Raw genomic sequence first — 23,686 nt, 5'->3', positions numbered from 1 at the left:
GGCCCTTTTACTAGGAGAAAGGGAGGATTTAAACTCACACGAACTACACCGCCTAATGAGTATTTGTGCAGCCCCAGATATGCGGGGACGTATAGACAGGTTTAGGATTGAGGAGGATTACCAGCTAATGGATGTGCTGACAAAATTGGCAGAACTGATGGGCAGGCATAATTTCCTGGCCCAAGTCGTTGCAATCTCACAGGAAACTGATGAGCACCCTGAAATATTTTTAACCCGATGGGGTCTCATGCAGATGATGGCTGGTTTAGTTACCCGTGATAGTGCCATCAAACTGGACCTGGTGCCATTCAGTGTAGACTCCTTAAGAGAATGGGCTGCCTCCTTACAACCATTTTATGCAATGAGACTGGGAGTGTGGCAACCCGGCCAGCCTGCCACATTATGAGAACTGAGTCCGGCAGATAGTTACATATTCCGGTCCTGTGCCTGTCATAAAAAAGAAAGAGTGGCATATGTTGCAGCCTTAGAGCCATTAGTTACTTAGTCTAATGAAAGTGGCAATAAAGGCATCACTGAGGCACGGGGAGCACACACTCGAGGTAGGTCTCGGGGTAGAGGATATCGTGGAGGAAGACAGAGGGATAATTTGTACCCGGACCCCCAGAACTTTAAAACAGACACCCCAGCTCTGGGCAAGGAAGAGTTAACTGAAAGAGATGCTCGCTGCCTGGCCTGGAAGGTGTTAATGCAGCACGGGGCAGATAGAGGAAGGCGGAATGGGGCACCCACACGGGACTTATTGGCAGAAGCTTTTAAGCTTCAGATGTTTTCTAAGGAGGGGAGATAGGGGAGAGTAGGGAGAGTAGCGAGCGTACTAACGCTGACCGCTCCCCCCCTTCCTCCTGCAGTCACGGACCCGCTCCCGTTCCCAGGAGATACAGTATAGGGATACCCTCTGGATATTGAACCTCCTCCATCTGTAGGAGCACCACACTGGGGCTGTGTCTACACTGGCATGAATTTCCGGAACTGCTTAAAACGAAATACTATTCCGTTTTCAGTTTTTCCGGAAAAAGTGCGTCTACATTGGCAGGCTGCTTTTCCGGAAAAGCCCTTTTTCCGGAAAAGCGTCTGTGGCCAATGTAGATGCGCTTTTCCAGAAAAGAGCCCCGATCGCCATTTTCGTGATCGGGGCTTTTTTCCGGAAAAGACTACTGGGCTGTCTACACTGGCCCTTTTCCGGAACAGTGTTCCAGAATAAGGACTTATGCCCAAGCGGGAGCAGAATAGTTTTTCCGGAATAGGGCTGATTTTCCGGAATAAGTGGCCCAGTGTAGACACAGCCTGGAGGTTCATCAGTAAAATCGCGTGGGACCCCGAAGGTCGACCAGGTATTTATATCCAGCAGGGCACATGTGCTCCTACGTTGGCTTTAATTGACACTGGAGCTGCAGTTTCACTGATTAGATCTCAACCGCCTGCCGGCACTAAAATCAAACAAGTCAAGCTGCAGTCCTTCCAAGGTAAGCCCAGCATTGGATGGGAGTGGGCAAGAGTGCCTTTCTCCGTGCAAGGGTTTAGAACCCACGGAGATCTGAACCAGACTCCAGACATGGCAGATGAAATGATTCTCGGCACAGACTGGTTGTTTAAAAATTGCAGAATGATTGACTTACCATGGGGTACTTTATGGAAACTGGACATCCCCCCCCCAGTCAGCGCTGGTCAGTTTCAGCAGCGGCTGACTTGGGGACGCCTGTGGTACAGCAGCTGGGGTGCTGCCGGGTTGGTCCAGTAGCACCCAGAGCGGTGCTAAGGGACCAACTGGCAGCGCCCCAGCTGCTGTACCACAGGCGTCTGGAGCAAAGCCGGGGAGCACGGGGGCAGCGGGACAGCCCAGACGCGCCGCGGCTGTCCTGCTGCCCGTGTGCTCCACGGCTTTGCTCCCCAGCTCCCTGGTCTGTTGGAGACCAACAGACCAGGAAGACGGGGAGCAAAGCGGAGCAAAGCCGCGGAGCATGCGGGCAGCGGACAGCCCAGACGCGCCGCGGCTGTCCCGCTGCCGGCATCCTCAGAGGCTTTGCTCCCCATCTCCAGCAGACCAGGGAGATGGGCAGCAAACCCCGTTAGTAACTGCAGATCTGACGTAGGTCGGATCCGCGTAACTCGGGGACTGCCTGTATGCAGCTTCCTCTTCTCCCATCGGTAAGCCAGGTCAGGGTTCGGCTGTGCCAGGAGATTAGGATGTGCCTGGAATGCGATTGTTTCCCAGACCACGAGAGGAAGGGGCAGTCGTGCCCTGCAGGGACCACAAGGCGACAGTGCGTGTGGGGGACAGTGATGCGGAACAGTGACCACAGTGGAGCGGCCACACCGGCAAGAAAAAGGCCAACTGTGGCCAGGTCTCCCCGTCACCACCGGACAGGACTAGTGATGCAAACCACCCCTCCCCCCGGAGGAACTAGTACTCAGCACAGCCCTCTCCCTAGACCAGCCACCGGTCAAGGCCGGGCATAAAGGCCATGCCCCTCTCCAGGGAGGAGCCAGTGGCCGGCAAATGAAAGCAAAGCCCTGCCGCCCCCTCCCCTCAGAAGCCACCATCCAAGCAATGTGGCCCTTGGTGCCCCAGGGAGTGTCCATCACTGGTGCAGCGTGGCCTTGTCACCACAGGGGGCCTCACATGGTCTCCCAGACCCCCCCAGTTCTCTGCCCTGAGCCCCCTGGCCAAAGCCCTCCTCCCCCTGCCCTGAAACCTGCTCGCCTTTCAAAAATACACTTCCTTTTACACACCCTAACCCGATCCCCTGTCTTCAAACTCGCTTGGGGCACTTTTATTTTATGCCTCAGTTTACCCATGTGTGCAATGGTGATATGTGCAGAGTGGCTTTCCTTTGCTAAGTGCTTGCAAAGTCCCTCACTAGAAGGTGCTGCCCAGAGCGATGGTCATTCCTGAGGAGAATTACTGATCTGGGCTCCCTTAGCCACAGCCTGTGCCCCTGCAGAAGGAATTCCTGTCCCCCCACGGTCAGCTCTCTCCAGATCTGTCTGTCACTGTTTGCCCATCCCCCCCTGGCAGTGACAGGTCTCAGATGCTGTGGAGACCTGGGCATTGTCCCTCGTTTTCTTCCTAATCTACTGTAGTTTTTAAATACAAACACATGTCCAAAGCAGCCAATTCCTCCCTGACTCAGCCCAGAGCCCAGGAGTTCTCCTCGCCCTTTGGGAAAGGCCCTTAATTGCTGTTTACTCCTAAATCTGGATAAAATCACCAGAGCACAGACAGGCTGGTCTCTGGCCTGTTTACGTGCAGATGCTGCTTCTCCACTAGGGGCTGAGCCAACCCCACTGGGACAGCCCAGAGCTGGGTTATAACCATGCCTAGCCCTGTGCTGGCTCTCGGCGCGGGACGCTGCTGCAGACGCTGGGCTGAGAGAGGTGCGGGACGCGGCTGCCTGAGGAGGTTCCAGGGAAGACACGTCCCTCTCAGCACTCACAGGTACCAGCTCTGGCTGAGAACTGACCTGCCCGACAAACGCAGAAAACCGTGGCCGTGCTGAGGTAGAGAATACGTTTGTGACTCGTTCCCCTCTGAGCAGCCCGGGTCCTTTCCACTGATGGTGTGTGTGCCGGTTTTATGCGCCTGCATTTCAGTGGCCGCTGTTTGATCAGGCCCCTCTGAGGGAAACCTGCCCTGGGAGTGAGAAGTGAAGAAAGCCCTAAGCAGCCGGCTGTGTGTGATGGCCCAGACACTGTCACCTCCCCCTCACAGGGCTCTGGTGTTAATGGCAGGGAGGGGGTTTGACCTGGGTCTTATCTGCAGGAAAACCTGGAAGTGCCAGAGCTCCACTCTGAAACAATTGTACAATTCTCTAGGACCTGGTAGTAGGCAAGACATCGTCTCCCCTGGCGTCAGTCAAGAAGTTCCCTGAACCATGACGTCTCAGACTTTCAAACCCAATCCCACCCGACGCACACACCCAGGGGGGAAATTTCAGTTCAAATGCGTAAAGCTGGGTAAATTGGGAAGTGTCTGAAAATGGGTCCTGCTAATTGGAGGTGTCAGATTTGCTGAACTAGCAGTGCTGTTGAGTGCAATGGCCAATTCATGTGTGGTTCCCATTCAGCAATGCTCTTTGCTGCAGTAATGTTGGTGGCAAGGAGTTCCACCGGCAGAATATGTGTCATGTTAGCCGTGTTCAGAGTTTCCATACAATTCAATGTGCCCTTGTCCCTGTGCCGTACGACGCAGCCAGTGTCATGGCAGCTCTTCTCTGTTTATGGATAGATTTGTAGGTTTCACGATCAGACGGGACCATTAGATCCTCCCGTTACCCCTGCCCTGGGTCAAATGACAGGGATGTGCCTATGACCTGCCTTCCCTAGAATTTCACATCATAGAACCCTAGAACCTCAGCATGAAAAGGGACAGGTAGGGTCAGTTACTCGAACCCCCAACGAGATGCAGGATGGTTTGTGTCCAAGCCATGGAAGATGGATGGCTCGTCAGCCTCTTTTCATACTTTCCATTAAGGGTTTGCACGAACACCCAGGCCCTTGCTTCCATGCACCTTCTGTTCTTACAACTGGGAACGTTTCCCTGCGGTTCATCGGAATCTGCTCTGATGGACTTGGAACCCCTTGTCTCTTGTCACCGCAACTCACCATTGCCCTGGTTATTCACCTAAAGGTCCCATCAGCCCTTTGGTCCCTACTAGGGTAACTTAGCATGTGATTGTATTAAACAGTTGGCTTGCCTGGCCCAGCTCACCAAATGCTGCCAATCAGTTTGTGGGCCTGCCCTGGCCTCCTCATTGTCACCCTCCGCAAATTTTATCTGCACCAATTTTCCATTTGCGTCCAGATCATGGATCAGGCCTAGATCTGATCACTGCAGAGCCAACCTGCGGGGGAGGGATAGCTCAGTGGTTAGAGCATTGGCTTGCTAAACCCAGAGCTGTGAGTTCAATTGTTGTGAAGGCCATTTAGGGAAAAGGGGCAAAAGTTTGTCAGGGATGGTACTTAGTCATGCTGTGAAGGCAGTGGACGGGACTCAATGACCTTTCAAAATCCCTTCCAGTTTTAGAAGATAGGCAATCTCCATTAACTTAATGTAAACTGGAAACAGCTCCATTCCCTGATGAGGGCCCACTGACAATGGCTTTCTGACAGCTGACAAGCAGACAGTTTTCAGTCCATTTAAAGTGTGTGGTTGTAGAGTAAATTTCGCTGAATGCTTTCTCCTACAGAATGAAATGCCTCCGATAAAATGAAGTCTATTTGATCTGCATTCTTTCCTTGAGCCACCAAACCAGATTGGCATTAATAATATTCCTAGACATTTTTTCCCCCAAACTCATACCAACTTTTCCATTGTTTCCTAACCTTGTCACACCTTTCTTAAAAAAAAATCTCTCTCTCTCTCTCTCTCTCTCTATATATATATATATATTAAAAAAACCATAAACACCTTACTTTTGACTCATTTGTAGATCTGGATCTTAATGAGATAAGGGGTTAAGGATCAATTGGTATCTTTGATGTTTGTAATTCTACACAACATTAAGAAAATACCTTAATCCATCTAGTAATTGGCCTTAAACTTTCCCAGGATTTCTTTTGTCCTTATAATGCCCATTTAAAGAAAATCTTATTCTTATCCTTACCCCTGTCAAGCATGGAGGTTTCCCTAATGTCTTTACCATTCCCTATCAATTTTCAGAACTTCCCATCGGTTAGGCTCTATTCCCTCCCACCCTACCCAGGTTGATACATATATTCCCATTTCCCCATGAATTGCTGCTTTCCCTTTGCAAATGGATGGGTTTTGACCCAAGTTTGTTCCCCTTCGTTGACTAGGGAATCTTTTTTAATCATCTCATAAACTAATTCTGACAGAACGTCCACGGTTCTTTTCCCATATTTCTTCCTACATTTTTCCTCCACGTTCTTTTTGTTCCTGATCGTTAGTTTCAGCTTTGGGGAACCAGCCCTTTGGAAGCACTTCCGATAGATACGATAAGTGAGGAGGGGTTCTCTATCGGCCCATTCCAATGTGATTGGTTCCATTTTTTATTTTCCCGGGGGTATGATTCAGCCCTTTATATAGTCCCCAAACTAAACGGTCCCCAACATTTCTGATGATCAGCATATGGGGGCCTCCCACATCCTCACCACCAGTCTTGGAAACCCCCTTGCTCTCTACTCTGCCCTTTATAGTAACACTTGTGCAGCCAATACACATACCCAGAGCATGTTGCTTTACATCCCATTTCTTGGGCATCCAAACCCTTTCTTTTCCCGCCCACTGCTGAGAATGATCAGGTGTTCTGTGGAGCGGCCACCAACGTCCCCCTTGGCTTTGCCTGGGGGAAAAGAGGTGTTCTCACTGGCATTTTCCTTCCTGGAACATGCCTTTTCAAAGGCTAAGATTGTTTTTTCCACTCTCAGATTTAGATCAGCTGGTTGAATGGGAGAGTCCCTATATCTCATATTGTATTTTGGTGTGTGACAAACAATCAGCCCACCTAACGGACAAGAACAGCCTCTAGTAGCAGCTATAAAATCTCATATTACTGCTGTCTCTCCTCCCAGGCATTGGTACTACGACCGTCACGCTAGAACTCAGGCACAAGTTGCTGCCAGCTTCTCCTGTACTCCATGTCAGATTACAATGCAACCGACTTCACCAACCCCTCCACCTTCATCCTGCTGGGCATCCCTGGCCTGGAGGCAGCCTATGTCTGGATCTCCATCCCCTTCTTCATCATGTACATCATAGCCCTCATGGGGAATGTCACCATCCTGTTCATTGTGAAGACGGAACCGAGCCTCCATGAGCCCATGTACTATTTCCTCTGCATGCTGGCCGTCATCGACCTGGTCCTGGTGACATCCATCCTGCCCAAATTGCTGAGCATCTTCTGGTTCAATTCCAGGGAGATCGATTTCAGCGCCTGCCTCACCCAGCTATATGTGATTCATAGTTTCTTCATGGTTGAGTCTGGGATCTTCGTGGCCATGGCGTTGGATCGCTATGTGGCCATCTGCCATCCCCTGAGACATTCCACCATCCTCACGAACCCCGTGGTGGCTAAGCTCGGTCTGGCCATGCTGCTGCGTGGCGGCATAATCGTCCTGCCCTATCTCCTGCTGGCCAGGCAGTGGCCTTATTGCAGAACCAACATCATTCCCCACACACACTGCAAGCATATCGCTGTGGTGAGCTTGGCCTGCGCCGACACCCGCGCCAGTAGCTACTACGGCCTCTTTGTGCTATTCTTTGTGACCGGTCTGGACGTGGTTTTTATTGCTCTGTCCTACACCCAGATCCTCCGGGCTATCTTCAAACTCCCCAGCAAGGATGCCCGGCTCAAAACTTTTGGGACCTGTGGCACCCACCTATGTGCTATGTTGGCCTTTTACATCCCACGTCTGTTCTCCTCACTTGCGTCCCGCTTTGGAGAGAACATGCCCCTGTATTTTCATATTCTGAGTGCTGACATGTACCTCCTGCTGCCCCCCACGCTGAACCCCATCATCTACGGGGTGAAGACCAAGCAGATCTGGGACAGGCTGCTCCGGCTCTTCAGTCTTTGTAGGGGAAATTTTTCTCCTGGTGCTGTGGCTCTCAGGCAGAGCTGAGGGCTGACAGGGTGCCGGGCCTGCTTCCCTGAGTCTCAGATTGGCCAAGGAGACATCAAATCCATTCCTGGACACACTGTTCGGTGGAAGCAAGAGAAACTCATCACCTCCTATGGCTTCCGCACTCCCTGTTGCTGGTAACCAAAGCCCTTAGGCCCAGTTTCTTCTCTTCAACCAAAGCTCCACCATGTCTTCCCTCCATGCACCACTCAGTAGGCCTGCCCCGTCACTGTCTCCTTTCCTGCCTACACCGTCACTGTCCTGATCATCTCTACCATTCATTTTGCTACCGTTTGGCAACAGACATGATAAGGGGGCTGGAGCACATGACCTATGAGGAGAGACTGAGGGTTTTGGGCTTGTTCAGTCTGCAGAAGAGAAGTGTGAGGGGGGATTTGAGAGCAGCTTTCAACTCCCTGAAGGGGGGTTCCAAGGAGGATGGAGAGAGGCTGTTCTCAGTAGTGACAGATGGCAGAACAAGGAGCAATGGGCTCAAGTTGCAGTGGGGGATGTCTAAGTTGGAGATTAGGAAAAACTGTTTCCCTAGGAGGGTGGGGAAGCAGGAGAGTGGCTAACTGGGGCCAAGGTCTCCCTGTCACCTCCAGATAGGGCCAGTGATGCAAACCACCCCTTCTCCCGGAGGAACTGCTAGCCAGAACAGCCCTCCGCCTGGAGCAGCCACCAGTCAAGGCCAGGCATCAAAGCCATGTCCCCTGCAGGCCGGTACAGGGAAGCTCAGCCCTGCCTGCTCCCTTCCTTCGGGAGAAGCCACCGTCCAAGCAGTGTGGCCCTTGGCGCCCCAGGGAGTTTCCATCACTGGTGTAGCGTGGCCCTGGTCACCACAGGTAGCCCTCACAATCCCTCCCAGACCTCCCAGTTCTCTGCCTTGTGTCCCCTGGCCAAAGCCTCCCTCCCTCTGCCCTGAAACCTGCTCCCCTCTGCCCTGAGTCCCTCACCTACAGCCCCCTACTATAGGTTTCCCACACTCCACCCTGTGCTGAGTCTCCGTCACTCAACCCCTGACTTGAGTCTCCAACTCACAAAGCCCTTCACTGCATCGTACAACCGGCCTGTCTCATGCAGGGGGTGGCAGGCAGCTGAGAGGATCGATTGGGCCCCTCTGACCTGAACGTGCTGCAGCCTGGGCAGAACCAAGTAGGGCACCAGGGCCTGAAGCAGCATCTCAGCGAACTGGTCGGAGGAGGGTGGGAGGTGGTGACCTCACACGGAGTCCATGGCAACGGGCCAATAAGAGGGGTTGCCCCTGTGGCTTTGCCACACGGAGTCTCCTCCTTGAGGTCTCTCCTTGGGGACTGAGAGAGAATTCAGGGCCACTTCCGTGAGCGTGAGGAGGGGCCTCGATGGAGCTTTCTTCTGTCCCCCAACGGGTTTTGCTGCAGACAGATGTTCCGCTAGCGGAGGTGAGAGCCCCAGAGTGGGGACCCAGTCAGCTGAGGGGCTGCAAAAGGCCCTTGTGGCACGGCGGGTATGAGAAATATTCCATCAGGAAATGTCTGCTGAGATCCCCTTTCAAACACACGCTTCCTTTACAAACCCTAACCCGATCCCCTTTCCTCAGACTCACTTGGGGCGTTTTTACTTTAAAAGAACCCCCTAGACCATTTCCCACCTGCTCAGAGCGATAGTGCGTGTCACACCCCTGGGAGCCCTCGAGGAGTTCTGTGATCCCTTCTGTGGTAGCCATCCCTGGAGGCCTGAGTCACATGGACACACTGAGAGGACCTATGGGTGGCTGAAGATCTCCACAGCTCATGATCTTTACGTAATGAGAGACCATTCACCCTATCGAGAGGTGGAAATGTAGCCAATGATTTTAATTATTATTTATTGATTGTGTGAAGGTTTCATTAACATATCTGCTGTTTGACAAATTTCCATTCTATGTTAAGGAGATTTAATTTCAAGGATAAGATAGCACAGCATTTGGAGGAGCCAAGTGCTAGACATGAGAAAGAGCAGCTGGAATTAAGAAACTGTATGGCTACATCTACACTGCAGGCTTCTTGTGCAAGAACTGTGTTGCAGAAGAGTTCTTGTGCAAAAGGTCTTCCACAAGAGCGTGTCCACACTACCATGAGCTTTTGCGCAAAAGATGTGCTTTTGTGCAAGAGCATCCATGGCAGTGTGGACACTCTCTTGGGCACGAAAGCTCTGATGGCCATTTTAACCATAGGGATTTCTTGTGCAAGAAATTCATGTTGCCTGTCTACACTACCTTCTCGTGGAAGAGCTCTTGCACAAGAGGGCTTATTCCTCGTGGGAAGAGGAATAACTCTTCCGGAAGAAGCCCAGTTTTCCAACGCTGTACTGTAAATTTACTTGTGCAAGAATGCATCTGCAGTGTAAACACTCTGCAAGTTTTTGTGCAAGAACAGGTGTTCTTGTGCAAAAAGCCTGCAATGTAGACATAGCCTAAGTTAACCTCTGCAAAAGTCCCTAGGCGGTTACAGGCCACAGAGACATGACATGACACCACACATGACAGAAATGGTCCCCATGCTCGCAGTGCTGTAACACAATGTCATAAAATGACTTCAAATGAAATAAAAGGCCTCAGATGTTCATTCTCTCAATCTCCTAGCATGTCGCCTTCGAAAGGGGTCATATTGCTCTGCGGCAGCCCTCGTGTGTCTCCCGTGTTTTCTTTTGTTAAAAAGGAGCCATATAAAAAGTGGAAACTAGGTCAAAAGACAGAGGATGGATGCAATCAAACAACATACGCATGCAGGGTCTGAAAGGGCATAACAAGTGGGGTTTTCCAAAGGGATCTGTTTTGGAACCGGTTCTGTTTGAACGATTTAGATATCGGCATAGAGAGTACTCTGGGGCAGGGGCAGGCCAGAGAGCACCTGCAGAGTGGGAGAAAGTAGCCCAAACAAGGGGAAGGTCCTGCCACATAGGAGCAGAGGAGAGCAGGGCAATTAGAGGCCGCTGTGAGAGAGCTGGCTCAGGCAGATTGGGGCCAGCTGACTCCACTCCTGGCAGGGTGAAGGCCTTTAAAAGCCTCCCTAGTTGGAAGATGGGGGAGAGTGAGAGGATGGGAGGAGAGGTATAGGAGAAGTGGGGAGGAGAAGTTTGAGAGCTTCAGGGGGTAGCCAAGTTAGTCTGTTTCAGAAAAAACAACAAATGGTCTGGTAGCACTTTATAGCAAAACAAGTAGATAATATCATGAGCTTTCGTGGGTACTGCCCACTTCTTCAGATGACCGGAGTTATGAGTTGGGGATATGAAAACTCAAAATAAATTGGAGAGGGGAAGGGGAAGAGGGAGAAAAAGAAGAAGGACGGGGGGTGTGAGACAGAGCATCAATAAGTATCTGGAAAATGGGTACTTAAACCTAAGCAGATAAAAATCAAAGTCGATAGACAGATGCTAAGGCAGGAAGGATATCACTCCGAGAGCTGTTAGCACCTTCAGCGGTTATGAAGTAGGTCATGTCCTAGCCAGCCCATATCACGATTGAGTCCATTAGCATGTGAATTGAATTTGTGGATGAACAGGGATTCCAATCCTTCCCTGTGTATTTGGCTTGTGGAGCCGGCCTGTGACAAGACAGCCACCTGCAGGTCTGGATAGACATCTATCAGGGACGGTGCTTGGTCCTGCCATGAGGACTTGGTGAATTCTCCCTGGGAGGTCCCTTCCAGTTCTAGGATTCTGTGATGTACCTTGTGAGTGGCACATTCACTGGCATATTCCCAAACTCAATGTTAGCAGATCCCCACAGAACGGAGCCAGCCAGGGAATTCCCACACCCACCATCTGCTGCTGAACACCCTGCTCCCCGAATCCTCCAGCTAATTCACTCCTGTCAAGTCACACAAAACTGATGCTCACCGCACACATTCATGACAAGGTGACACTATCATCTGGCAACTTCCCAAAAGCTAGGAGAGGAGAATTCAGTCTCATTCCTCTGTCTAAATCTCCAGCTGCTCCGCAGAGATGAAATACCCCCAAAGAGCCAGAGGGGAGGCCGAGAATCCAATGCTGGGGATCCAAGCGCCCTCCAGCTGAGGCAGACCTGGGAAGTCTGACTCATCCCGGCACATCCCATTCCACTCAGCCTGGCACATCCCATTCTAGTTCCCCTGGGAGACACTGGGAGGGAATGAACCGAGAGGGAGAGAACAAACCCAACGCCAACTCCCATCCGGCCTCTGCCCACGGGTCTCCCACTTATTCCAGCGCAGCTTTCAGGGCACAGCGAGATCTCTGTCTCCATCCACAGGAGCAGTTGGGGGAGGGATATTTTATTGTTAAGTCTCTTCCCTCAAGACCGTGCCGGGTGGGCAGGTCCCTGGGTTGCAGGGGAAGTGGAGTCTCTGAGTTCACTCCCCACAGAAGCTACTCCTGAGACCTTCCGATACACCTGGAGAAGAGTGAGAAGGCTCAGCCTCCCTCTCCTGGTTTTTTCCCTGCCTCCCGCCCAACGAGCAGCCCAGCCCTCTTGGTGTGACAGAGCGACAGAGATTTCTGCAGAGAAGTCCGTGCTCCTTGGGTCACTCTGCAATTCTGACACTCCTTTTCTGTCTGACTTTGTCTGAATCACCTCTCGCCGTGCCTCAGTTTACCCATGTGTACCATGGGGATACATGCAGAGTGACTGTCCTGTGCTAGGTGCGTTTACGATCCCTCAATGGAAGGTGCTGCCCAGAGCGATGGTCGTTCCTGAGGAGAATGACTGATCTGTGTTCCCTTAGCCACAGCCTGCGCGCCTGCAGAAGGAATTCCTGTCCCCCCATGGTCAGCTCTCTCCAGATCTGTCTGTCACTGTCTGCCCATCCCCCCGGGCAGTGACAGGCCACAGACGCTGTGGAGACCTGGGCATTGTCCCTCATTTTCTTCCTAATCAACTGCACTTTTTAGATGCACAGAAACACCCAGAGCAGCCAATTGCTCCCTGACTCAGCCCAGAGCCCAGGAGTTCTCGCCCTTTGGGAAGGGCCTTAATTGCTGTTTACTACTCACTGCTAAAGAGCCCCAGAGCACAGACAGGCTGGCCTCTGGCCTGTTTACGTGCAGATGCCGCTTCTCTGCTGGGGCCTGAGGGAACCCACTGGGACTGCCCAGAGCTGGGTTATAACCATGCCCAGCCCTGTGCTGGCTCTTGGTGAGGGACCCTGCTGCGGACGCTGTGCTGAGAGAGGTGCGGGCCGCGGCTGCCTGAGGGGGGTTCCCAGGGAAGACACGTCCCTCTCAGCACCCACAGGTACCAGCTCTGGCTGAGAACCGACCTGCCCGACAACCGCAGAGCTTTGTGGCCGTGCTAAGGTTGTGAACAAGTCTATGACCCTTTGCACTCTGTGCAGCTTCTCCATTGATGCTGCGTGTGCACCGTGCTATGCGCCTGCATTTCAGTGGCCGCTGTTTGCTCAGGCTCCTCTGAGGGAAACCTGTCCCGGGAGTGCTCATAAAATCATAGAGCACTAGAACTGGAAGGGACCTTCGAGAAGTCCTCAATTCAGCCCCCTGCCCTCACGGCAGGACCAAGCAGGGTCTAGACAGGTGTGTGTGCAACCTGATCTTACATATCTCCAGTGATGGAGATTCCACAACCTCCCTAGACAACTTATTCCAGTGTTTAACCACCCTGACAGGTGGGAAGTTTTTCCCAATGTCCAACCTAAACCTCCCTTGCTGCCATTTAAGCCCATTGCTTCTTGTCCTGTCAGAGGCCAAGGAGAACAATTTTTCTCCGTCCTCCTTGTAACCTTGCAACCCCCTTTTGAAAATCGCTGTCTCTAATGTTGTACTTTAAAGAACTGCGCAGGATTTTCTTCAGGGGGGCAAGACAAGATGCCATGTGTATTGGTGTCATGATCATAAGGTTTAGCTAGCAGGCTGGGGACTAAGGGGTTAACCGTACCTAGTCAGGTAGATTCAGCCAATAGGGATGTAGGCAGGACTTTCAAACAGGGACAAAAGAATTTTGTTTTTTCCCTCCTTGGTTCTGGGAGTTGCTCTCCAGCTATGAAGGGAGACAGACATGTCTCTCTCTCTCCAAGAACCAATCCTTCACTTTCTATAAGTAGGGTAAAGTTTAGATAAATCCATTCGGTGTTATTGTTTTATAGTTTGGGATCTGCTGTCTGTGCATTTTAAACAATGTTTTGGCTTTCCTTTGTAACTAAGTTCTAGGCCCATGGAGTTTCTCCATGGCTGCGTCTAGATTGGCATGATTTTCCGGAAATGCTTTTAACGGAAAAGTTTTCCATTAAAAGCATTTGCGGAACAGAGCGTCTGGATTGGCACTTTTTGCGGAAAAGCGTCCGTGCCATTCTAGATGTGCTTTTCCGCAAAAAAACCCTGATCGCCATTTTCGCGATCGGGGCTTTTTTGTGGAAAACAAATCTGAGCTGCCTACACTGGCCCTTTTGCGTAAAAGGGACTTTTGCCCGAACAGGAGCAACATAGTATTTCCGCAGGAATCACTGATTTCTTACAGTAGGAAGTCAGTGCTTTTGCGGAAATTCAAGCGGCCAGTGTAGACAGCTGGCAAGTTTTTCCGGAAAAGTGGCTGATTTTCCAGAAAAACTGGCCAGTCTAGACACCATGGGCTGTGTCCAGACTCAGGGGTTTTTTCGGGAAAAGTAGCCTTTTCCCGAAAAAACTTCCCCTGCGTCCAGACTCAAGCCGCGTTCTTTCGAAATAATTTCGAAAGAACGTGGCTTTTCTTTCGATGGCAGTAAACCTCGTTTCACGAGGAAGAACGCCTTCTTTCGAAAGTTCCTCTTTCGAAAGAAGGCGTTCTTCAATGTAAATAGGGCTTCCTCGAAAGAGAGCATCCAGACTCGCTGGGTGCTCTCTTTCGAAAAAGCGGATTGCTCTTTCGAAAGATCCGCCTGCAGTCTAGACGCGATCTTTCGAAAGAGGCTCTTTCGAAAGATGCTTTCGAAAGAGCCTCTTTCGAAAGAAGCCTGCGGTCTAGACATAGCACATGAGTATATTATTTTGTGACTTTTCCATCTAATCATTATACTTGCAACAGGAATAATGTGGTGATAATAAAAGTTTCTCTTTTCTTTTATTAACATGGTCCTGGTTACTGGCTGTGTCCTGGTTTGTATTTTAAGGGTGAGATTTCCCAACTAGACTTCCCCCTGATTTTCTTTATTAATATTTGTGTGGTGGCAATGGCGATTTTATTTCCAAAATCTAGGTTGTTAACATTTTGAGGAAAGTTTTATACCAAAGCCTGGTAAATAAGGTTTTGGGGTACTTATGCTGGCTGTATTTTGCATGCCAGAGTGGGGAAGGAGCTATGGCAATTGGCAATACCTCATGATTGTACTAGACGCGTATACGATACCAGACCCTGTATGCGCACACACACACACACACACACACACACACACACATGCTGTTGAGTCAGGGCTTAGTTAAAACTGTGTTGCTCCCCGTCACGCCCTGGCCAGGTGAGGGAGATGCAGGGGCTGAGTGAGGAATGTCCGGATCGATGCCCATTTCGACAAGACCAGACCCAAAGTGGTAGTTTTCTTCCCATGCTCTTTGTATGTGTCAGTTCATAGATCTTGTGCTGTCCCACCGCCCCTGGACACTGTAGGGCCATGAGTCCTCCGGCACCAGCTGATGGGACTTGGATCTTCTTTTCTTGATGGAGCTGGGATCTTCTCTTTCTTGGGCGGGTTCTGCCGCAGGCCTCACTAGCATTGTTCTCTCGCCATCAAGGTGATGCTGGCAGCTGGTCTCGAGCCAGGCTGGCTCCAGCGGCTGATCCCTTGACCCCCCTCTACACACACATTCACACATTTGCACAGACACACACCTAGCTTTAAACAGACTTAAGGCCGCGCAATTGGGGAAAATGGGGTTTCCATTGCAATAGATTAAAAACATTTAAAAAAAACAGATTCTCCAAAGGGAATTCTTAAAAGGTTATGAATGAATTAATTCAAATCCCATTCATAAAAAGGGGCCACAATTCCTGAGGTTACAAACATACTGTCACATTAGTCGATATCGTTATTCAAAAGGGCGATTTTATACGCAGCCCTACAGGGAGATCTGAGGAAACCCCGCAGCATCCAGCAGTGTGAGAAAGCACAGACACAGTCACCTCCCCTCTGGCATCTCAGGGTGCTGGCCGGTAATGGTGGGGAGGGGTCTGACCTGACTTTAAGCTCCTGGAAAACACAGAGGTGCTAAGGCTCCACACTGGAACAAACGCACCGTTGTTTTTTATCCTAGACAGGACATCTGTCCTCGCGTCAGTCGGGAAGTCTCCTGAATGGTGATATCTGAGATTTTCAAAAACCAGTCCCACCAGATGCAGACACCCAAGTTTGTAAATTTCAGTCCAAATGCGTAAAGCCGGGCAAACTGAGATGCCTCTGAAAATGGGCCCGGCTAATTGAAGGTGTCAGATTTGCTTAACGAGCAGTGCTATTAAGAGTAATGGCCAATCCATGTGTGAATCCCATTGAGCTAAGCTCTTGGCTGCAGTAATTCATGTGGCAAGGAGTTCCACAGGCCAAATATGTATTATGTGGACCATTTTCTTTTATTAGTGTTCCATGTTCATGGTTTCCATATAATTTACTGTCTCCTTGTTCCTGTGTTGTAAGACACAGCAAGTATAAATGGCAGCTTTTCTTTCTTTCTTGATAGTCGTAGATTTGAAGGGTCAGATGAAACCATTAGATCATCCAGTCTAAGCTCTTGTAAAATGGCAGCCTTTTGATTTCACCCAGTTACCCCTGCACTGGGCCAAGTGACAGGTGTGTGCCCATCACCTGCCATGAAATTTACATCAGTTGTTCTAGCCCTCAGGCAAGATGCAGGATTGCTTGTTTCTGAACCACCGAAGACAGCTGGCTGGCCAGCCTCTTATTTTTGGACTTTCCATTAAGAGCTTTTACTATCTCCTGAGGCATTTCTTCCATGCTGCTTCTGATCTTACAGGTGAGAAAGTTTCCCTGCAATTTCATCAAAATCTGCTCTGATGGAGTTAGACCCCTTGTCCCTTGTCCTGTCCTCTGGGACAAGGAAAAACGACTTTTCCCAGCTATGCGAAGATGGTTGTTATAGTCCCCTCTGTTTCCTCTTATCCAAACTTCTGCTTCCAGTCACTGGGCCTTGCGTTGCCTTTCTCTTCAAGATTGCAGAGCCTGTACTTACCATTTCAGCTAAATCAAATTCTTTCTGTCTCTCACTGTCCTGCATGTTCTCCAGCTTCCAAACATTTTGGTGGATCTTTTCTGCACCCTCTCCGAGTTCTCAACAGCCTTCTGGAAACGTGGCCCTCCAATATTGCACATTGTCAGTTTCACCGGTGCCAGGGACAGGTAAAATCCTCCCCCTGCTGCAACTCACCACCCCCCTGTTTGTTCACCGAAGGATCCCATCAGCCCTTAGGGCCCTGGGATCACACTGGGAGCCCGAGATGAACTGGGTGTCCACGTTGAATCTAATTCCCTTTCAAGGCCCCTGTGATCCCGTGTCTGTGGGCCGGGCTTGGAGGCCCTGTTCCACTAGGATAACTTTGCATGTGATTGTATTGGACAGTTTGTTTGCCTGGGACCAGCTCACCAAGGGTATGTTGACCCGTCTGCTGGCAGAGGAATGCAAATTAGGCTGGTCGAAATTACTAATGAAGCGTGGGTTTAAATATCCCACGCTTCATTAGCATAAAAATGGCTGCTCTTTTTTTCAGCACAAGCCTTTGTCAGAGAAAAGCGACATTCTAGAGGGTGATCTATCGCTAAAGAAAGCCTTTTCCGATAGATCCTGTGCACCTTGTTTCACGAGGCATAAGGAGCGCAGTCTAGACATACCCCAAATGCTGCCAGTCAGTCTGTGTGCCTGCCCTGACCTCCTCACTGTCACCCTTCCACAAATCTTTGGGCTGTCTGCAAATTTCATCCACAACCATTTCCTATTTGCTTCCAGTTCATTCATAAAAATAATGAAGGGTGTCAGGCCTAGAACTGATCCCGGCTGAACCAAACTGTGGGGACCCCCCCTCGTGCTTTTTGAAATGGGCTTATGGACCCAAAGATGCCTCACTCAAAGATGCTTGGAGCAAATTGCCTCATGTAACCCATCAGTCCTCATGTCCGAATCCGCTGGGTCTGCTCATATGATTTTGGAGAGTGTTCCATCCTTGTGTGGAAAGTTAGCTTTGCGGCGTAGGGATAGAATGATTTGTGGTTTTAAATGTCCAAGGCAAGCCACCAAGGGGGTTTCCCTCAAGGTCAGGTCATCTTTTGTCCTTTAAGTCTTAGCAGTCCTGGGAAGTCACGTGACCTCCTTAACTAATAGGGGCTGGCCAGGTAACTTGCCACCGAAGGGGGAGATGTAGAAACAGAACTCCTGCCCAAAGTGGGATCTATAAAACAATGGGAAACGAGCTGTCTCTTTGTCTTTGGCTGGCGTGGCACGCCCAAGAAGATAACTGACGACCCCAGGTGTCATGAACAGGAGGAGGCTGACCAGCACCCGGTGACTAAGGGGTTAACTCAAGTACCTAGCAAAGGTGTGGGCCAGGGGACCGGGAGAGCCAATCAAGATAGAGGGTTGACATTTGAATTGGATCTAGGTTCCCTGCCTGCTTTCTTTGTGTGGGAGAAAGAAACCAGGAGTTGAGACACACAGAGGGTATGCCTACACAGCAAAGTTATCTTTTTTAAAATAACTTTCCTAGCATCCACACAAGTTAATTGCTATTTCGAAATTAATTTGAAAAAGCGGAGGGCTTATTTTGAAATTGGTAAACCTCATTCCATGAGGAATAGCACCAATTCAAGTCTGCTGCATCAAGTTTATCTTATGTTTTGTAATAAACGTCTTTTCAGGTGATGATGTGATTCTTGTGTCCTGGAAGGTCTGTGGCTGTGTGTGTGGCTGTGTGTGTGTGTGTGTGTGTGTGTGTGTGTGTATCTGCAAGCCTTTGACAGTGTGTCTAGAATGCAGGGTTTTTTCGAAAAAAGTAGCCTTTTTTCGAAAAACTTCACCTGCGTCTGGACTACAGCCATGTTCTTTTGAAATTAAATCAAAAGAACGTGGCTTTTCTTTCGACGGCGGTACTCCTCATTTCATGAGGAATAACGCCTTTTTTCGAAAGCGCTCTTTTGAAAAATGGTGCTATGTAATGCAAACTGTGCTTTTTCGAAAGAGAGCATCCAGACTGCCTGAGTGCTCTCTTTTGAAAAAGCAGCTTGCTTTTTCGAAAGTACTGGTTGTAGGCTAGAGGCTCTTTTTCAAAAGAAGCTTTTTCAGAAGTATCTTTCGAAAGAGGCTTGCAGTCTAGACGAAGCCTGAGGTTATATCTAGACTGCATCCTTCTGTTGGCAGAGGGATGCAGATTTAGGTAGGTCGACATTGCAAATGAAGCAGGGATTTAAATATCCCATGCTTCATTTGCATAAAAATGGCGGCCGCTTTTTGCCGACGTGACACTTTTTTTAGCAAAAAGCGGCAGTCTGGAGGGGGATCTGTTGAGAAAGAAAGGCTTTTTCGACAGATCCTGGAAACCTCCTTGCAGGAGGCATAAAGAATCTGTCGAAAAAGGCTTTCTTTCTCAACAGATCCCCCTCCAGGCTGCCACTTTTTGGCAACACAGTGCCGAGTTGGCAAAACGTGGTGGCCATTTTTATGCAAATGAAGCGTGGGATATTTAAATCCCCGCTTTCTTAGCCATGTCAACCTGCCTAATCTGCATCCCTCTGCCGATAGAGGGATGCAGTCTAGACATACCCTGAACCTATAGCTACACTGCTGTCTTTTTCTGGAAGAAGATATTCAAATCATGCTCTCATTTGCATATCATCTTCCGATTCTTTTTGCGGAAGAGGTTTTTCCGGTATTTGGCCCCATATAGATGGGTGAAATGTGAAAAAAAACCTTCTTTTGCAAGACCCCTTATTCGTTATACATCAAGGTTTACAGAGTCTTATGAAAGATGGGGGTTGTCTGACATTAGGCCCCGTCTATACAGGGCCAAATACTGGAAAAATCTGTTCTGCAAAAAGAATCAGAAGAAGATATAAAAAATGAGAGTGGTATTTGAACATGTTCTTCCAGAAAAAAACAGCAGTGCAACCATAGCCTGACGGAGGGGTCAGCTACCGGAGACTGCTGCTTGTTTTTCTCTTGTCTTTTTCCAAGCTTAAATGACAACCCCTAGTTTTAGGCATAAAAAGCACTTGGAGAAGGCAGCAATTCCCCAAAATCTGTGTATTAGGATTCGTAGGGGAAGTTTTTGTAACCAGAGCCCGTAGAGGCAAAGGTTTGAGCTCTTTGCGGGACCCCAGCTTCTGCACTCGGAGGGCAAGTCAACATCGCCCGTGGTTTTCAAAGGAAGATATGCAAATTTAGTGAGAATTTGCATATGTTCTTCTGATCCCTTTCTTGGAAGATTTTTTTCCAGAAAAAAATCAGTCTAGATGGGGGTTTTCAAAAGAACCCTTCTTGAAAAATGTGGTTTTCAGGGTTCTTTTGAACACCCCCGTCTCGACTGCTTTTTTCTTTTTAAAGAACTCTTCCGAAAAAGGGATTGGAAGAAGCTATGCAAATTCGCGCCGTGGGAAAAGGAGACTTCCCTAGTTTTGGAGGCTTAGCTGGAACAAGAACCATTTTTGTGGGGCTTTGTAACCAGCTAAAGTGTATGTTAGAATTATCTACGTGGTTTTTGTTATTTATAATTTGTAATCTACTTTACTCTGCCCATTCTCACTTACAATCACTTCAATCCTGCTCCCTGTACTTAGTAATGATTGTTAGCGGGAGCAACCAGTCTGCACATTCCCCTTTCATTGCTTAAAGGACCTGGCCTAAATCTAAAACGATTTCCTTAGGAGGGTGGGGAAGCACTGGGATAGGTTCCCTAGGAAGGTGCCATCCCTAGAGGTGTTTAAGTCTCGGTTTGACAAAGCCCTGGCTGGGATGATTGAGTTGGGATTGGTCCTGCCTTGGGCAGGGGGCTGGACTTGATGACTCCTGAGGTCTCTTCCAGCCCGAGGATTCTAAATCATTCCTTAGGGGTTCTGATCCCAGTTGGGGAAAGGTGTCTTTGGAAGCTGGGCTCAACACGATACTTTCCTTGGACCTGAAAAGTTTCAGTGTCTGGACTGCTCCTCGGGAGGAGCGTGGGGGTGGCCGTGAGTTCTGCTCAGGGCCGTCCCACAATATTTTGGCACCTGAGGCAGAGAGCTCAAATGATGCCCCATTACCGCCTGGATTGGGCCCAAACTTTGAAAGGTCTCTTGTGCTCTCCTTCCTCCAGCACTCCCCCATCTCTGTGCATCTAGAGTGGAGAGAATGCCTCTGCACCAGCAACAGACACAATTTTCTACACTCTGGGTCCTAGTGGCTTCCTCCCACAGTCTGGCAATTGAGGTGGCCGCCTCAGTTCGCCTCATGGTAAGGCCGGCCCTGGCTCTGGTCTGTGCATTGGCTGGAGGAGACCAGGGAGCTGTCCCAGCAGGATTGGACAGTGAGAAGCCCGAGAGAGCAAGAAAGTGAGTGTTAGTGGCGTTGTCAGCACTCCAGGAAGCACCTCAAAGGGTCTTCTGTGACCACCCCCGCATCACAACCCCCATTCACTGACAAAGGCCTATTGACAGTATGCTCTGATGGTCGTAGAAGAAATGTAGCCGTGTCTTGCTTCTGATGGTCGTTAGCCCGTGTTCAGTGCCTCTCAAGGACGACATGGTTGATTGTTCCTTTTGTAGCTGAATGTTTTCTCTGATTCACTGAAATGCCTCAGCTCTGTAGACACCTGTTTTCTCTGCATTGTTCCCTTGGAAACAAATTGGTTTCTGTAGTGTTTTTTTCTCACTCTCAGATGCTGAGCAACAGGGGGAATGCGGGAGTCCAGACAGCGAGTGTGTTTCAGTGTGTGAAGAGCGATCAACCCGCTTACTTCACGAAAACAGCCACCAGTAGCACGTGTTGTGTCTCAGTAACACTCTCTCTGTCTTCAAGGCATTTGTGCTTCAACAACTGCACCCGAACCAGCACATACAGGAAGTCAGGGTAAAGTACGGTACAGGCCAGAGACACCGTTCTGCTTCAGAGTTGGGCACCTTCTCCCCTACGCCATGTCAGATCCCAACACAACCCACTTCACCAACCCCTCCACCTTCATCCTGCTGGGCATCCCTGGCCTGGAGTGGGCCCATGTCTGGATCTCCATCCCCTTCTGCGCCATGTACGTCATAGCCCTCCTGGGGAACTTCACCATCCCATGCATCGTGATGACAGAGCCAAGACTCCATGAGCCCATGTACTATTTCCTCTGCATGCTGGCCGTCACCGACCTGGTCCTGGTGACGTCCATCCTGCCAAAAACACTGAGCATCTTCTGGTTCAATTCCAGGGAGATTGATTTTAATGCCTGCCTCACCCAGATGTTCTTCATAAAAGGCTTCTTCATGACTGAATCAGGGCTCTTCGTGGCCATGGCTTTGGATCGCTATGTGGCCATCTGCCATCCCCTGAGACATTCTGCTATCCTGACAGACCATGTAGTGTCCAAGCTTGGTCTTGCCATGCTGTTGCGTGGCAGTATAATCGTCCTGCCCTATCCCTTCCTGGCAAGGCAGTGGCCATATTGCAGAACCAACATCATCCCCAACACGCACTGTGAGCACTTCGCCGTGGTGAGCCTGGCCTGCGCCGACATCCGAGTCAGTAGCTACTATGGACTCTTTGTTATCTTTTTTGTGACCGGTGTGGACGTGGTTTTCATTGTTCTGTCCTATTTCCAGATCATCCGGGCCATCTTCAAACTCCCCAGCAAGGACGCCCGGCTCAAGACCTTTGGGACGTGCGGCACCCACCTGGGGGCCATGCTGGCCTTTTACATCCCACGTCTCTTCTACTCACTTGCGTCTCGCTTTGGAGAGAACATGCCCCTGTATTTTCATATTCTGAGTGCCAACATGTACCTCCTGCTGCCCCCCACGCTGAACCCCATCATCTACGGGGTGAAGACCAAGCAGATCTGGGACAGACTGCTCTGGGTCTTCACTCTTTGTGGGGGAAAAGTTTTCTCCTGGTGCTGTGGCTCTCAGACAGAGCTGAGGGCTGACAGGGTACCGGGCCCGCTTCCCTGAGATAAAAACTGGCCAAGAAGACATCAAATCCATTTCTGTACACATGAGACACTATTGACCCCTAAGGCTGCCACACTCCCTGTTGCTGGTAACCAAAGCCCTCAGGCCCAGCCTCTTTCCCTCCACCAAGGCTCCATCATGGTCCATGCCTTCCCTCCATGCCCCACTTACTAGGCCCTGCGCCTGTGATTGTCTCATCTCCTGCCTCCACTGTCACTGTCTTGATCATCTCTACCATCCGTTTTGCTACCATTTGGCAACAGACATGATGAGGGGGCTGGAGCACATGACCTACGAGGAGAGACTGAGGGTTTTGGGCTTGTTCAGTCTGCAGAAGAGAAGAGTGAGGGGGGATTTGAGAGCAGCTTCCTGAAGGGAGGTTCCAAAGAGGATGGAGAGAGGCTGTTCTCAGTAGTGACAGATGCAGAACAAGGAGCAATGGGCTCAAGTTGCAGTGGGAGATGTCTAGGTTGGATATTAGGAAAAACTGTTTCCCTAGGAGGGTGGGGAAGCAGGAGAGTGGCCAACTGGGGCCAAGGTCTCTCTGTCACCACCAGACAGGGCCAGTGACACAAACCACCCCTTCCCCCGGAGGAACTGCTAGGCAGCACAGCTCTCCCCCTGGAGCAGCCACCAGTCAAGACCAGGCATCAAAGCCATGTCCCCTGCAGGCCGGTACAGGGAAGCTCAGCCCTGCCTGCTCCCTTCCTTCGGGAGAAGCCACCGTCCAAGCAGTGTGGCCCTTGGCGCCCCAGGCAGTGTCCATCACTGGTGTAGCGTGTCCCTGGTCACCACAGGTAGCCATCACAATCCCTCCCAGACCTCCCAGTTCTCTGCCTTGTGTCCCCTGGCCAAAGCCTCCCTCCCTCTGCCCTGAAACCTGCTCCCCTCTGCCCTGAGTCCCTCACCTCCAGCCCCCTGCCGTAGGTTTCCCACACTCCACCCTGTGCTGAGCCACTCTCACTCGCCCCCTGCCTTGAGTC

General features: G+C 50.3%; 2 protein-coding genes across 2 annotated transcripts; both read left to right on the top strand.

Annotated features, from left to right (window-relative positions):
- Window positions 1–6,618: 6,618 nt before the first annotated feature.
- Window positions 6,619–7,602, top strand: LOC102448578 (olfactory receptor 52E4-like). The gene has a single exon (XM_006127831.5). It carries the CDS (start codon window positions 6,619–6,621, stop codon window positions 7,600–7,602), a length of 984 nt encoding a protein of 327 aa, XP_006127893.5.
- A 14,084-nt stretch (window positions 7,603–21,686) lies between these two features.
- Window positions 21,687–22,703, top strand: LOC102448821 (olfactory receptor 52R1-like). The gene has a single exon (XM_075939444.2). It carries the CDS (start codon window positions 21,687–21,689, stop codon window positions 22,701–22,703), a length of 1,017 nt encoding a protein of 338 aa, XP_075795559.2.
- Window positions 22,704–23,686: the final 983 nt, after the last annotated feature.

The sequence above is a fragment of the Pelodiscus sinensis genome, chromosome 1 (assembly GCF_052426305.1).
Source record: "Pelodiscus sinensis isolate ZL-2025 chromosome 1, ASM5242630v1, whole genome shotgun sequence".
Classification (NCBI taxonomy): Eukaryota; Metazoa; Chordata; order Testudines; family Trionychidae; genus Pelodiscus; species Pelodiscus sinensis.
This window is presented reverse-complemented; position numbering and strand designations above follow the sequence as displayed.

Coding starts and splice junctions, on each gene's coding strand:
- LOC102448578 (XM_006127831.5), top strand. CDS start 6,619: ATGTCAGATTACAATGCAACCGACTTCACCAACCCCTCCACCTTCATC.
- LOC102448821 (XM_075939444.2), top strand. CDS start 21,687: ATGTCAGATCCCAACACAACCCACTTCACCAACCCCTCCACCTTCATC.